Consider the following 15,079-nt stretch of genomic DNA (forward strand, 5'->3'; position numbering starts at 1 on the left):
GTGGTTCCTGAGTATAGAGCCAGGAGTAACCCCTGAGCATTGCTGGGTCTGGCTCATAAACAACAACAACAGCAAATGGACACAGTGAGATTTATGCTTAGGAAATGATGTCTTATGGTGATCGCTAACTTTGTGTTACTATCTAAGTATTATGAATATTATTTTCCCAGTGGATCAAGTTGCTGAATCAAATTCGATCATTACTAGGTAACTCGCTGGAGTCACACGTGGCAGTATGTGTCATACTTCAGTTTTTCCCCCAGGCTGGTGCCCGCTAAGCACGCTTTGAATTTTTCATCCATCTCTTGGTTCTGAGCTTCGCTGAACAAATTTTTCCAATCGCCGACTTCACCTACAAAACACCAAGAAATGATTAGAACATTTGAGTTTCCCATTTCTTGGCACAGAGTCTCACTGTGTCTGGGTTTGGGGCCAGTGGCACTCAGGCTCACCCCTGCCTGGGGGCCACGTGAGGTGCCAGGTTTCCGGCAAGGGTCGGACACGTGCAAGGCAAGTGCCCTCGGACCCTGGGTCACCTTCAGTACTTCTTGGAAAGAAACCATTTTACAGCAGGTTTAGGTGAAGAACACGGGTACTCAAATTTTTGTCAAAACTTATTCTGGGACAGGAGCGGGGAAGGCATTTGCCATGCACGCGACCCCCCTCAGGTTCGATCCCTGGTATCCCATAGGGCCCTCGGAGCACTCCCAGGAATAATCTCTAGGAGCAGAGCCAGGAGTAAGCCCTGCCCTGAGCATCACAGGGACGGGCCAAATCAAACAAAACAAAACCAACAAAAAATAAAACCCAAAAGAAACCAACAAAACTTTTATTCTTCTGCCTGCAATTGGGAATTTTGCTAACTTTTTTTTTTTTTTTTTTTTGCTTTTTGGGTCACTCCGGTGATGCACAAGGGTTACTCCTGACTCTGCACTCAGGAACTGCTCCTGGCGGTGCTCTGGAGACCACATGGGATGCTGGGAATCGAACACAGGTCGGCTGCATGCAAGGCAAAGTCCTACCCACTGTGCTATCGCTCCAGCCCACTAACTTGTTTTAAAAATTAAAGGATGCCACTCCTGTCTCCAGATGATTTGGGCTGAAGTTCTCAGTTGCCTGTGTAGACATGGGCGTGTGTCTGAAGAAGAAGGACTGGCATGAGGAAGTGTGTTAACTTGGAAATAAAGCAGAAGCTTGTTTGAAAATATCACCATCTAGAAAGTAGACTGTAGACCAAACATGATGGCCACTTACTACCTATATTGCAAACCATAACACCCAAAAGGAGAGAGAGAGTAAAAGGGAATGTGTCTGCCACAGAGGCGAGGGGCAGGGTGGGATGGGGGGGGTTGGAGGGATACTGGGGACATTGTGGTGGAGAATGGGCACTGGTGGAGGGATGGGTGCTCGATCGTTGTACGACTCAAACGTAATCATGAAAGTTTGTAAGTCTGTAACTTTATCTCACAGTGATTCATTAAAAAATACACACACACATATGTATATATATGTATAAAGAAATGTCCCCAGCAAGATGAAGCCGCAGAGAGCAAGACTGGAAGGAGCCAGTCAAACCTCTCTCCAGCAGGAAGCGGGAGGACCACTGTTCTTTTCTGGAAGCCCTCAGAGACTGCTCCGAGTGAGGCTCAGGGGACCCTTTCTGGTGCCAGGGATCGAACCAGGGTTGGCTGGGGCACGGCCAACATGGAACCCCAGTGCTGTCTCTGGAGCCCTGGAGGGCGGCACCCTGCTGAATGTTTTTCTACCTTTTCTTCTGCTTTCTGGACTCCCTAGTAGGACTCCTACACCTGCCCCTCCGTCCTGCTAATAAAACCCACGCAGAGCTCAGGGAGAGGGTCGGGATTAAGCCAGAGGGCTGCTGGAGCCACGGGACCGTGAAGGGGACATTTGCCTTGCACGCAGCCGACCTGGGTTCAATCCTTGGCATCCCGTAGGGTCTCCAGAGCACCACCAGGAGTAATTCCTGAGTGCAGAGCCAGAAGTGACCCCTGAGCACTGCCGGGTGTGGCCCCTCAAGCCCCCAGAGGGTTTTGTTCAACAGACTCGGGGAGCCCAGGAGCCAGAAGTGTGAGTCCTGACCCTCTCCCTGCCCCCGAACTCTGGACCCTGGAAACATGCACATCCCTGAGCCTTTATCCCCACATTAGCAACCGGAAGGATTTACTATCCTTGTTGCTATAAAAAAAAATTTGTTTGTTTGTTTTTGGGTCAGGCTGGAGCGATAGCACAGCGGTTGGGCGTTCGCCTTTCACGTGGCCGACCCGTGTTCGATTCCTCCACCCCTCTCGGAGAGCCCAGCAAGCTACCGAGAGTATCGAGCCCACACGGCAGAGCCTGGCAAGCTCCCTGTGTGTACTGGATATGCCAAAAACAGTAACAATAAGTCTCTCAATGAAAGACGTTACTGGTGCCCGCTCAAGCAAATCGATGAGCAACGGGATGACAGTGACAGTCACAGTGTTTTTGGGTCACACCGGCAATGCTCAGGGGTTACTCCTGGCTCTGCACTTGGAAATTACTCCTGGCGGTGCTCAGGGGACCATATGGGATGCTGGGAATTGAACCCGGGTCGGCCGCGTGCAAGGCAAACGCCCTCCCCGCTGTGCTATTGCTCCAGCCCTCCATAAAATTTCAGCCCAGAACCTAATACACCATGCCTGGCAATGCCATCGTGTGCGTTGCCTCCCATTGATTTATATTTTTATTATTTATGTAGCCAGAAAACAGATTATCTGTAAGTGCAACTATCTGAAATTCCCATAAGCCATGGAAAGGTTTTGGGGGCCAGAGTGATAGCACAGCAGGGAAGGTGCTTGCCCTGCGCACAGCCAACCCAGTCGCAAACCCCAGCACCTGCGTGCCCCTCTGGGAGTGAGCCCTGAGCACAGATCCAGGAGTCAGTCCCAAGTACAGAGCCAGGAATCAGTCCCTGAGCACAGAGCCAGGAGTCAGTCCCAAGCACAGAGCCAGGAGTCAGTCCCAAGCACAGAGCCAGGAGTCAGTCCTGAGCACTGCCACATGTAACTCATCAACAAGAAGGAATGAACATGTTTCCTGGCATTGAGTCAATCACCTGTACCCGGCCAGTCGCTGGTGCTACCCCAGGATCATTTCCTCACCCTCTCTGTTTAGTTTGTTTGGGGGCCACACCCTGCAGTGCTCAGGAATCATTCTGGTGGGCTCAGGGGACCATACAGGATGCTGGGGATGGAACCCAGGTCGGCTGCGCGCAAGGCCACGGCCCTCCCCGCTGTGCTGTCGCTCTGACCCATCATTCTCTCTCATTAACAGCCCCATTGACTGGGCGTGAGGGCCCCCCTACAGGGTGGGTGGTGGGTGGGGAGAGGGAGCGCTGGGTGGGACGGCTCATCTCTTCATCTCAAGGAAGTGGCGTCTCTGGCTTCCGCGGGGGCCACGGAAGGGGCCAGGGCCTGAGCCGCTCTCGGGGCCTCAGGCCAGCCTGGGCCCCCGCCCCCCGGGGAGAGAGCCACAGCCTCGCGGAAGCTGGGGCTGGGGGTGTCCGGACCCCAGGGCGCCTCACCCTTGCGGAACAGGTAGGGGCCCACAGCCCCGTGCGTCTCCGGGGCCCGAGCCCGCATGGCCTGGAAGGTGCTGAGGGCCGCGATGGCGCCCAGCTGCTCCCCGCCCAGAGAGAAGCCCAGGAAGTCGGCGATGCGCTGGACCCCGGCCGGCAGGTCCTGCAAAGCAAACGGGAAAGCGTGCTCGTCTCCCGGGGAAGCGCTGGAGCAGGCCGGCGGCCCAGCACCCACCCCCGGGCCGCTCTCCCTGGGCCGGGGGCCGGGACTGTCTAAGGGAGTGGAGAAGTCTGCCCCCCTAGGACGCGGTCCTTCCGGGGGCCTTGGAAGCTCTTCAGGACACAGTGACAAAAGCATCCGCGAGCTTTCTCACCCGTGATGGTATTTATTTCACTGAAAAGTTCCCGTGTAGGAGACCAGCCGAGATGGACACACGTGTGCGCCATCACTGTCTGCTTCCTTCTGAATCTCACCTGTCGTATTTACCCAGAGATTGGCTCCCCCAGGTCAGAAACCTGAAGGAATCTTGAAACGTGTCTTGTCTAAGTGCCCCTGGGAGGGGCCTTCTTGTTGGTGAGTGAGTAGTACAGTGGGGAGGGCACGTGCCTTAAATGCGGCTGACCCAAGTTTAATCCCCCGTACCCCGTACAGTCCCCTGAGCTGCCCGGACGTCCCGGAGTGCAGAGCCCCGCCGGGTGTGACCTGAGGCCCCCAAAGCCAACAACATACTCCACACCCACCACTTCCCACCTCCCCAGATATTCCGGAGTGAGGTGGGGTCAAGGCTTTCCTCCCGGCCTCCGTGCTGAGACTTCTCGGCAGGGACCACGTGCTGGTCCCATGGGGTCTCGGCAGGGCCCTCCTGGGTTTCCCATTGCTCGTGTGGACTCTCAGAAAGGGAGGCGGAAACAGCCTCTGGAAGCATTATGTTCCAGAACATTCCTCACTTCTGTTTCACAAGTAGCATCGGCATTTGTGCCTGAGTTGACTCTCCTCCCCTAGCTCTGGGTCCCTTATCTGGAACATTCTTCTCCTAAAATGGAGTATCTGGGGGCCGGAGTGATAGCACAGCGGGTAGGGCGTTTGCCTTGCACGCGGCCGACCCAGGTTCGATCCCCGGCATCCCATATGGTCCTCCAAGCACCGCCAGGAGTAATTCCTGAGTGCAGAGCCAGGAGTAACCCCTGAGCATCGCTGGGTGTGACCCAAAAAAAGAAAAAAAAAATGGAGTGTCTGGTGGCTGGAGAGAGTCTCCAGCAGGTAAGGTCTGGCCTGGTACGTGGCTGACCTCGACTCAGTCCCCAGCACCAACCCCATACCAGCTCTGAGCACTGTTGGGGGAGTCTCCCCTGCTCTCCCAAGACCAGCAAGCTAAATCCCTACGTACGTACAGCCATGGCAATGAACCTCTGCTCACGGAGGTCAGTGCTCGTGGTGGCAGTTTATCTAACATCTGTCTAAATATCGATGGCCGGAGTCTCACCTCCTTCAGGTCCTCGTACAGTATGAGCTGGACGTTCTCCTCTGCCAGATGTTCGTTCCAGCTCACTGCAAAATCAAAGAAGCTCCCCCACGAGACTGAAACGCAGGAAAAAGAAAACTTTCAAACTTGAGGAAGTTAGTTTATTTATTTATTTTTTGCTTATTTTTTTTTGTGGGAGGGGTCACACCCGGCGATGCACAGGAGTTACTCCTGGCTCTGCACTCAGGAATTACCCCTGGTGGTGCTCAGGGGACCATATGGGATGCTGGGATTCAAACCCGGGTCGGCCACGTGCAAGGCAAACGCCCTACCGGCTGTGCTATCGCTCCAGCCCCTCAAGGAAGTGGGTTTAAACTGACAGGGTGTTGTTCCGGCACGCTGGGTCCATGGGCCAGTGGGAGGGCCGTGGCAGCCCCCCAGGTCCCACCCGCTGCTTGCAGGGCAGGGAGGGAGAGAACCCGGGAGGGAGGGTGAGGACTCGGAAAAGACAAAGACAAGACTCGGCTCGGAGCCTCTGCAGGGAGGAGCCTCGCAGCGCTGCGACAGGCTCAGCGTACAGAGCTTAGGAGAGGAGGGGACACTGGGTGGACACCTGGGGGGAGAGGCCCGCGCCAGCCCTCACGCAGTCGAGCAGGGCGTTCCTGATCCTCGCTCTCCTGGCTGGCTGGCAGTTGGCTCCACAGACCCAGTGCAGATCTGAGGAGGGCGGGGACTCGCTGCCCTGAAGCCGAGGGGGTCTGCAGGGGAGGGCCCACCTGGGCCAAGTGTCGGGGCTCACCTGGACCCCAGCTGTTCCCCCAGTCACTCCCTGCAGCTGGGTCACACCAGGCGATGCTTGGGGGTTACTCCTGGCTCTGCACTCGGGAATCACTCCTGGTGGTGCTGGGGGATGCGCGATGCAGGGATCGAACCCGGGTCAGCTGCATGCAAGGCAAACGCCCTCCCCGCTGTGCTATCGCTCCGGCCCCAATATTCTTCTCTGAACTATGAGCTATATCCTTGCACGTGTGCTCCGGCCGGACATTTCCCAGCGTCCCGAAGCTCTGTTCTGAACCAGGCCTATTGCCAAATCTCAGCTCGTTTTCTTTTCTTTTTTTTTTAGGGGGGTGTCCCAAGTGTTACTCACCCCCCAGCCCCAACAACCCTCCCCCAATCAGGCAAGGCCCGAGGACGCAGCACTGCTACTGCTGGGGTCACCAGGCCACTCCGGCGATGCTGGGGGCCTCCAGGGATGCACCCAGCAAGCCTGGGGGCCTTCTCGTGTCAGGGCTGGACCGGCCCGGCCTCACACGGACATGAGCAGTGCCCCTGGATGGTCTCAATGCTCCTGGGGGCGGGGGGGGGCGGGGAGGCCGAGTGAGGTGCTGGTACTGCATGGTCCCAGGAGCACTGCTGGGAGCCACTGAAAAATCAAAACTAAAAGAGAAAGTCGGGGCCGGGGAAATAGGATGGGGCAAACTGCTTAGATCCACGTGGCAAACTCCGATTGGATCCCAGCACGGCGGGTGGTCCCTGAGCACCAGCAGGGGTCGCTCCTGAGCACAGAGCCCAGACAAGCCCTGGAGTTTGGGGTGTCAATCACAACAGCCACTCCCCAAAGAAAAGTGGATTCCCACACTCAACTTTTAAGTAACTTAATAATTTTTAATTTACATATATGCTTTGGGTAGGACTGGAGCAATAGCACAGTGGGTAGGGCATTTGCCTTGCACACGGCCGACTCGGGTTCAATTCCTCTGTCCCTCTCGGAGAGCCCGGCAAGCTACCGAGAATATCTCGCCTGCACAGCAGAGCCTGGTAAGCTACCTGTGGCATATTCGATATGTCAAAAACAGTAACAACAGTCTCACAATGAGAGGTTACTGGTGCCTGCTCGAGCAAATCAATGAGGGGAGGACAGTGATTATGTATATGTGTAGCTAGCACTGTCACTGTAGCACTGTCATCCCTTGTTCATCATATAGCTAGATAGTAGTGTAGCTAAATAAGTATGATTTATATGTCTTAATGTAATTAATCAAGGTAGAGCCTGGCAAGCTCCCCGTGGCATATTGGATATGCCCAAAACAGTAACAATAAGTCTCACAATGGAGATGTTACTAGTGTCCCTGGAGCAAATCAATGAGTAACAGGATGACAGTGCTACAGTGTTACACTAAAGTTATGTAAAACTGTGTAATTACTGAATGATGCATCCGTTCTGAAATGTCTCATTCTTGAGCTGGAGCGATAGTGCAGCCCTAGGTAGGGCCTTTGCCTTACATGAGGCCAACCTGGGTTTGGTTCCCAGCATCCTGGTGATGTTCAGGGGTTCCTCCTGGCTCTGCACTCAGGAACCACTCCTGGCGGTGCTCGGGGGGCCCTATGGGATGCTGGGGATTGAACCCGGGTCAGCCGTGTGCAAGGCAAACACCATCCCCTCTGTGCTACTGCTCTGGCCCCTGATACCCACTTTGCTGACGGGGAGCTAGAGGCCAGGGGAGGCGAAGTCTCAGCGGGAGGCTGCACTGCTGGCAGAAGATGGGCGACACCCTCTCAACGCTGCTGACGTAAGACCCAGAGCCCAGATGAGAATGTCGCAGCGCAGGGCTGGGGCGATAGCACAGCGGGGAGGGCGTTTGCCTTGCACGCGGTCGACCCGGGTTCGATTCCCAGCATCCCATATGGTCCCCTGAGCACCGCCAGGAGTGATTCCTGACTGCAGAGCCAGGAGTAACCCCTGAGCATCGCTGGGTGTGACCCAAAAAGCAAAAAAAAAAAAAAAAAAAAAAGCAAAGTTCAGGCCATAAAAGCCGTCACCGAGTCAGCAGCAGGCAGGGAGCGCTGAAGACCCGGCTCTGCTCCGTGACCTCCCAACCCCCTCGCTGGGGCCAAGGGGGTGCCGGTGAGTCTTTCCTCCTCTGTAATTACTCTCTGGTTACACAACTAGAGGACCCTCCCCTCCCCAGACCTTCTCCTGCCGAGTGCTCTTAAGTTTTCCGGTTTCCTCCAGAAGCCAAATCGATGCGTGTACCAGCGGCAGGTCAGTGCGTGTGCCCGTGCTCCTCGCGCACGGCCCGGCCACTCTCGGCCACTCCCAGCCCCACGTCAGGCGCGGGCCGGTCCTGCTCAGTCCCCAGCACCCCATACGGTCCCCCAAGCCCGCCAGCCATGCTCCCTGAGCACCGAGCCAGGAGTAAGCCTGGGCACAGCTGGGTACGGCCCACAAAAACCAACACATTTAAAAACTTGATTTAAAAGCAACTTTTTGGCTTTCAGATCTGACGCAATCTCCTTTTAAAAAAGGGGTGTGGAGATTGGAGCAACAGTATAGCAGGCAGAGCGCTTGCGCACGCAGCCCACCCTGGCCTGATCCCCAGCATCTCATATGGTCCCCTGAGTATGGCCAGGAGCAATTTCAGAGCACAGAGCCAGGAGCAACCCCTAAGCATCACTCATGGCTGGGCGTGGCCCCAAAACTGAAAAAAGCATATTTCATTTTTTGCCATTTGGGCCATACCCAGTGGGGCTCAAGACTTACTCCTGGCTCAGTGCTCAGTGATAATTCCTGGCAGGGTTCAAGGCTTACTCCTGGCTCTGTGCTCAGTGATCACTCCTAGCAGGGCTCAAGGCTTACCCCTGGCTCAGTGCTCAGCGATCACTTCTGGCAGGGCTCAAGGCTTACTCCTGGCTCAGTGCTCAGCGGTCACTCCTGGTAGGGCTCAAGGCTTACTCCTTGCTCAGTGCTCAGCGATCACTCTGGCAGGGCTCAAGGCTTACTCCTGGCTCAGTGCTCAGCGATCACTCTGTTAGGGCTTGGGAAACCATATGTGGTGCCAGGGATCCAGTGAAGGTTGGCCCTGGGTTGACACACGCGAGGCAAGGGCCTTAATGCTGTTCAGTCTCTCGCCCCACCCCCTCTCGACCCTGAGAGGCAGTGCCTTTCACATGTACGCGGCCGTCTCTCGAAGGAGACAGGCTCTCCTACCCGCAAGCCCTACCTTCTCCTCGCATGAACTGGGTGAAGAACTCATCCCAGGAGCCGTAGCTGGGAATGTCCGGGACATCGTTGTGGAACCGGAAGAAGGAGGCGGCTGTGTCTTTGGGGTTCCGAAACATCACCAGCATCTGGGGGGAACGGGTTCACTCGCTGGGGTCTGGGTTGGGCGTTGGGCAGCGGGGAGGGGAGTGGCCGGGTGAGGAGGAAGAGGAGGAAGAGGAGGCTGGGCAGTGCGGGAGAGGGGGAGAAACGGCCGAGACTCGCGCTGAGCACTGGAGACGGACAAGGCCTGTCACAGACCCCGCAGACCCTAGAGGGCCGGCGCTAGCCTGGGAAGCTGCCCCGGGGGGCCGGGGGGACCCACCTTGGTCTTCTTCCTGAGGATGGACCCGGGTAACCTGTCGTAGCGCAGGTGAGTTGCCAGAATCCTCGGAGACGGGAACTGTTTCATCCTCTGAAAAATGAGCACAGGAAGGTGGGAGTGTGTGTCTGAGCCCGACTCACACCTCACTCCTCCTCTTCCTCCTCCTCTGCCCGATTTCCTTAGCGTGTGTGTGTGTGTGTGTGTGTGTGTGTGTTCATCTGTTTCTGATCACTTGTGCTATTGAAGGGGGGGGCATGGGAAATCACCCCATGCTGCTCCCAGCTCAGTGCTCGAGGGTCAGGCACCATATAGTGCTGAGGTTTGGACTCAGACCCCCCCATGCGTGACGGGGGTCGGTGCCCAGTCCTAGGAGCTCTTTCTCCAACTCTATTTCTGATGATTTTCTTTGGGGCCACACCAGGCAGTACTCACGGCTTCCTCCTGGCTCTGTGCTCGGAGTCCTCCTGGGAGCACTTTGGGGACCCCTACAGATGCCAGGGACCCAGCCACCCAGATCAGCCATGCGCAAGGCCAGTGCCCTGCCCGGTGTCCTACCTCTCTGGCCCCAAGTCTAGATCATTTAAAAAGTCAAACCCCGGGGCTAGAGTGATAGCACAGCAGGGAGGGTGTTTGCCTCGCACACGGCTGACCTGGGTTCGATTCCCAGCATCCCACATGGTCCCCTGAGCACCGCCAGGAGTAATTCCTGAGTGCAGAGCCAGGAGGAACCCCTGTGCATTGCCGGGTGTGACCCCAAAAGCAAATAATAATTATAATAATCCCGCATGGCAGAGCCTGGCAAGGTACCCGTGGCGTATTCGATATGCCAAAAACAGTAACTACAAGTCTCACAACGGAGACGTTACTGGTGCCCGCTCAAGCAAATCGATGAACAACAGGACGGTGGTGCTACAGTGTCACAGTGCTTGTTCTGGGTCCCCGCTGGCAGTGTGCAGGGCTGACTCCTGACCCGGTGTCCAGGGATCACTCCTGGTGCTGCTCAGGGGACCAGGTGAGGTGCTGGGGAGCAAACCCAGCCAGCCACGTGCAAGCCAGCGCCTCCTCCTCTGTCCTGTTGTCTTGCACGAGCTTTGCATGCCTGGACCACACATGCTCCCCTAAGCACCATCGGGGTACGCCTGAGCACAGAGCCAAGGAGCTCCGGATACGTACCCCACCCCCACCCACTTCATCCTCCACCGCACCCCATGACTTTTAGACATTTAGAGCCAGATGCTCAGGGGTTGCTCCTGGCTCTGCACTCAGGAATCTCTCCTGGAGGGTTTGGGTGGGTGCTGGGGGCGGAACCTGGGGAGACCGTGTGCAGGGCAAGTGCACCACGGCCAGGGGGGTTATATTTTTTAGATTAATATGGATCCAAGCAGTGAAGTATAGCTGTGATATTTGATCTCCCTCAAATCGCACTTCTGTATTCTGGCCCAACTCGAGTTCGTGTTTGAATGAATGAACGATTGAACTCGTGTTTTAAGGATTAGCCGTGACTTCTCAGCTCCCAGGCCTTTGTGCAGTTTCATAAAGATGGTAATTTACAGATTAAGTTAGAAAGCTGTTTCTAGTAATGTTATGACCCCAAACCCCACAGAGACATATGAGAAAACTCAAAGTTCCTACAAGGATCAGAAAGATATCCAGGGAGGAAACTGGGAGTGAACTGTAACAAAACTAGGTTACTATATAATCACCGTATCACTGTCATCCCGTGGATCATTGATTTGCTGGAGCGGGCACCAGTAACGTTTCCATTCATCCTGGCCCTGAGACTTTAGCAACCTCTCTTTTTTTAAAAAAATTTTTTTTAATAGTTTATTTTTAATTAGTGAATCAACGTGAGGGTACAGTTACAGATTTATACATTTTTGTGCTCATGTTTCCCCCATACAAAGCTCGATAACCCATCCCTTCACCAGTGCCCATTCTCCACCACCAGCAAACCCAACGTCCCTCCCACCCTCCCCAGTCCTGTCTCCCCCCACCCCACACTGCCACTATGGCAGGGTATTCCCTTTTGTTCTCTCTCTCTGATTAGGTGTTGTGGTTTTTAGCAGCCTCTCTTTACTCATTCTTCCCAGCGGTGCCTCATTGGAGGCTCTTTCAGGGCCAGGGAATGAGACCCATCATTGTTACTATATTTGGAATATTGAATGTGCCATGGAGAGCTTGCCAGGCTCTGCCATGCGGGCAGAATGCTCCCGGTACCTTGCCAGGTTCTCTGAGAGGGAGAACTAGGCTATAAGAGCCACATCCGCAACACTTCCAGGGGCGTTGTTTCATATACTATAGAATACAACCATGAAAATGTGTGATGGAGAAAATCTTAAGCAAGGTAAAGACTTGGTGCATCTTTTTTTAGAAAAAATACATATTTTAGAGGCTTCCTTCAATCCTTTCCACTCCTCCTTGCACCCACAGGTGCTCAGGGCTTATTCCTGGCTTTGCACTCAGGGATCACTCTTAGTAATGCCCAGGGGACTATCTGGGGTGCTAGGGATCAAACCCTAGTGTGCCGTGTTCAAGGAAGCGTCCTACCCACTGTACCATCTTCCCAGCCCACCTAAAAGCGAATAACTAGTAAGTGAAGCTCATTTTCACTTATTTCCAGCTTAAATTTAAAAAAACACATGGCACAGGAAAAAAATCTTTTCCTTTAGGTATGATGATGACATATTAGTTAAAAAAGTTTTAGTCTTTACGATCACCAACTACATTGTAGTCGAAGGCCATGTGGGGGAAGGGAGTTGCGGGCTGAATGAGGGCTAGAGACTAAGCACAGCGGCCACTCAACACCTTTATTGCAAACCACAATAGCTAATTAGAGAGAGAAAACAGAAGGGAATGCCTTGCCACAGTGGCAGGGTGGGGTGGGGGGGAGATGGGATTGGGGAGGGTGGGAGGGACACTGGGTTTACGGGTGGTGGAGAATGGGCACTGGTGAAGGGATGGGTTCCCAAACTTTGTATGAGGGAAGTATAAGCACAAAAGTGTATAAATCTGTAACTGTACCCTCATGGTGATTCTCTAATTAAAAATAAATAAATTAAAAAAAAAAAGAATAAAAAAAAAATAAATAAACTCAGGGCTCACTCCTGGCGGGGCTCAGGGACCATACAGGGTCCTGGGGATCAAACTCAAGTTGTTGGCAAGGCAAGTGCGCTGTCTACTGTACAATCTCTCCAGTCCCTATAAAGTAAACATTTTATTTCATCTTATCAACTTTGCTTTTATCAGTGGAATAAAACAAAATAAAATGTATGTTTTGAATTAAAAAAAAAAGTTTTAGTCTTTAGATAGCTCTAGAGAGAAGGAACTATTTCTAATAAAGTATAGCTATCAAAACCCTCAAAATCCAAAATACTATGTTGAGTTAAATATTTCACAGATATTCTGGGGCCAGAATCCTATATTTCATTCGCCTGAATGAACATTTCAGGTGAGTGCTAGCTTTACAATTTTAGGTTTTTTTGTTTTGTTTTGTTTTTTTAGATAAATTGAGATCAGCGCTGAAGGATGCTAGGGCTGGTGTGAGCGCCCAATAAGTTTCAGCGATTATCTGGACTGTTCTTTTTTTTTTTTTTTGGCTTTTTTGGGTCACACCTGGCAATGCACAGGGGCCACTCCTGGCTCTGCACTCAGGAATTACCCCTGGCGGTGCTCAGGGGACCATATGGGATGCTGGGAATCGATCCCCGGTAGGCCGAGTGCAATGCAAACGCCATCCCCGCTGTGCTATCGCTCCAGCCCCCCGGACTGTGTTTTCTGAATTCAAAACTTCCCCCAAAAGGAAGGAACCTATCGACAATCTGTAAGTTCAAAGACTATGTTATACTAACCTGATATTTTTCTGGGTCTCCACACTCAAGAACTGGGAATTCTGGATGTTCATACTTTTTTTTAGAATCAGCAGATATTAATTCACTAACGATGTGGAGAATCCAATTTGAACCTACAAGGAAAAACAAAAAAAATACAACCAGACTCAAAACTCCTTAAGGAGACTTATTAAATAGCAAAAACATGTTACTGAATGTCTGCAGATCTATTATCTATCAGTTGATTATGATCTACTAACATAATCAACTGTTCCCTGTGTGTGCCATTGGCTCTGTTTGAAGTAACCTGAGGTCTGTAAAGAAATCAGTTTGTGGAAAAAAGCACCTGCAGATATTAGCATAAAACTTTTCCTATTTCCCCAATTTTTCCTTTAATAAGAAAAAATGTTTCCATTTTTTGGACAATATCTCTTTTTTGGATCTAAATCATGACCCAAAGAGAATAACATTATGCTATAGAGATGATTATTAATTGCACTTCATATATTATTTTACCATAAATGAGTACTTTCTACGGTAGTGTAGAGTTCTGATTTCATACAAAAAACAAACAAAAACCACCCCAGCTTCAGAGAAAAGACACATATGACATGAGGTTGGCTTCATAAACCCTTAGAGATAAAGGAAAAATTTTAAAAGAATATCAAAAGCAGGCCTGGGGTATAATTCTTTTTTTTTTTTTTTTTTGCTTTTTGGGTCACACCCAGCGATGCTCAGGGGTTACTCCTGGCTTTGCACTCAGGAATTACTCCTGGCGGTGCTTGGGGGACCATATGGGATGCCGGGGATCGAACCCGGGTCGGCCGAGTGCAAGGCAAACGCCCTACCCACTGTGCTATCGCTCCGGCCCCTGGGGTATAATTCTAGTGGGTAGGGCACCTGCTCTGTATGTGGCAGACCCGGGTTCAATCCTCGGCATCCCACATGGCCCGCTGAGCACCACCAGGAGTGATTGCTGAGCGCAGAGCCAGGAGAATCCCCTGAGCATCGCCAGAGGTGCCCAAAACCCAAAAACCAAAAAGTCCATTGAAAGCCCCCCGAGTCCAGAGCAGGAGTCAGCCCCGAGCACCGCCGGGTGTGGCCCAGAAATAAACAATCCAAGCCAAACAAACAAAAACCAAACCCCAACATCCAGAAGGCAGGAGGGTGCTCCGGACTGAAGCCCTCACCCCCCCCCACGGACCCCCACCCAATGCGCAGTGCAGCCCTAGCGGGCTGTGAGCACTTGGCGTGACGGGGGAGCCCCAAGGTAGCCCTGAGTCTCGGGCCTCACTCAACCGCCAGGCAGCTTGGTTGAGAGTCGGGAGGGACCCCCAGCCCCTGACGGCGGCCTGGGAGCCCCGAGTCTCGCTCCTGTCCCTCCAAAAGCCCGAGATGGAGAAGGATATGAGTGTCTTCCTGCTCAGGCCGGAGGCAGCTGCTCTTGGTTCCTGTGTCTCCCTCGGGGCTGCCTCCCGCCCCGCGCCCCGGGGCCCGGAGTTCAGGGGGTCCAGAACCCAGAGCCCCCAGTTCTAGATGCTCATTTGGTTTGGGGGCCACACCCAGTGGTGCTCAGGGCTTGGGGGCCCAACCCAGGTTGGTCGTGGCAAGGCAAGTGCCCTCCCCGCTGTGCTGTCACGGAGACGGGCCCCCCGGCAGGCCGTATTTACCGCACTTGGGGTAGGAGGCCAGCACGATGTCGTCGGCCCGGGCTTCGAAGGCGTCCAGGGCCTGAAAGGTCTCCGAGCTGCAGAGGGTGATGGGGTAAGGGACAGCCTGGTGGGTGAAGAGCAGCCGAGACAGTGCCGTGTCCTTGGATTTCTCCAGCGCCTCCTCGATGTCCTCGAGGAATCGGGACTTCCCGGCCAT

General features: G+C 53.5%; 1 protein-coding gene across 1 annotated transcript; it reads right to left on the bottom strand.

The window, feature by feature from the left end:
* Positions 1-221: 221 nt before the first annotated feature.
* On the bottom strand, positions 222-15,079 carry SULT6B1 (sulfotransferase family 6B member 1). The gene is made up of 7 exons (XM_004616102.2): positions 14,881-15,079; positions 13,232-13,344; positions 9,384-9,473; positions 9,021-9,147; positions 5,041-5,135; positions 3,563-3,719; positions 222-352 (listed from the first exon to the last, which is right to left on the bottom strand). Exons 1-7 carry the CDS (start codon positions 15,077-15,079, stop codon positions 222-224), a joined length of 912 nt encoding a protein of 303 aa, XP_004616159.2.

This window comes from Sorex araneus, chromosome X, assembly GCF_027595985.1.
Source record: "Sorex araneus isolate mSorAra2 chromosome X, mSorAra2.pri, whole genome shotgun sequence".
In the NCBI taxonomy this organism is placed as follows: Eukaryota; Metazoa; Chordata; class Mammalia; order Eulipotyphla; family Soricidae; genus Sorex; species Sorex araneus.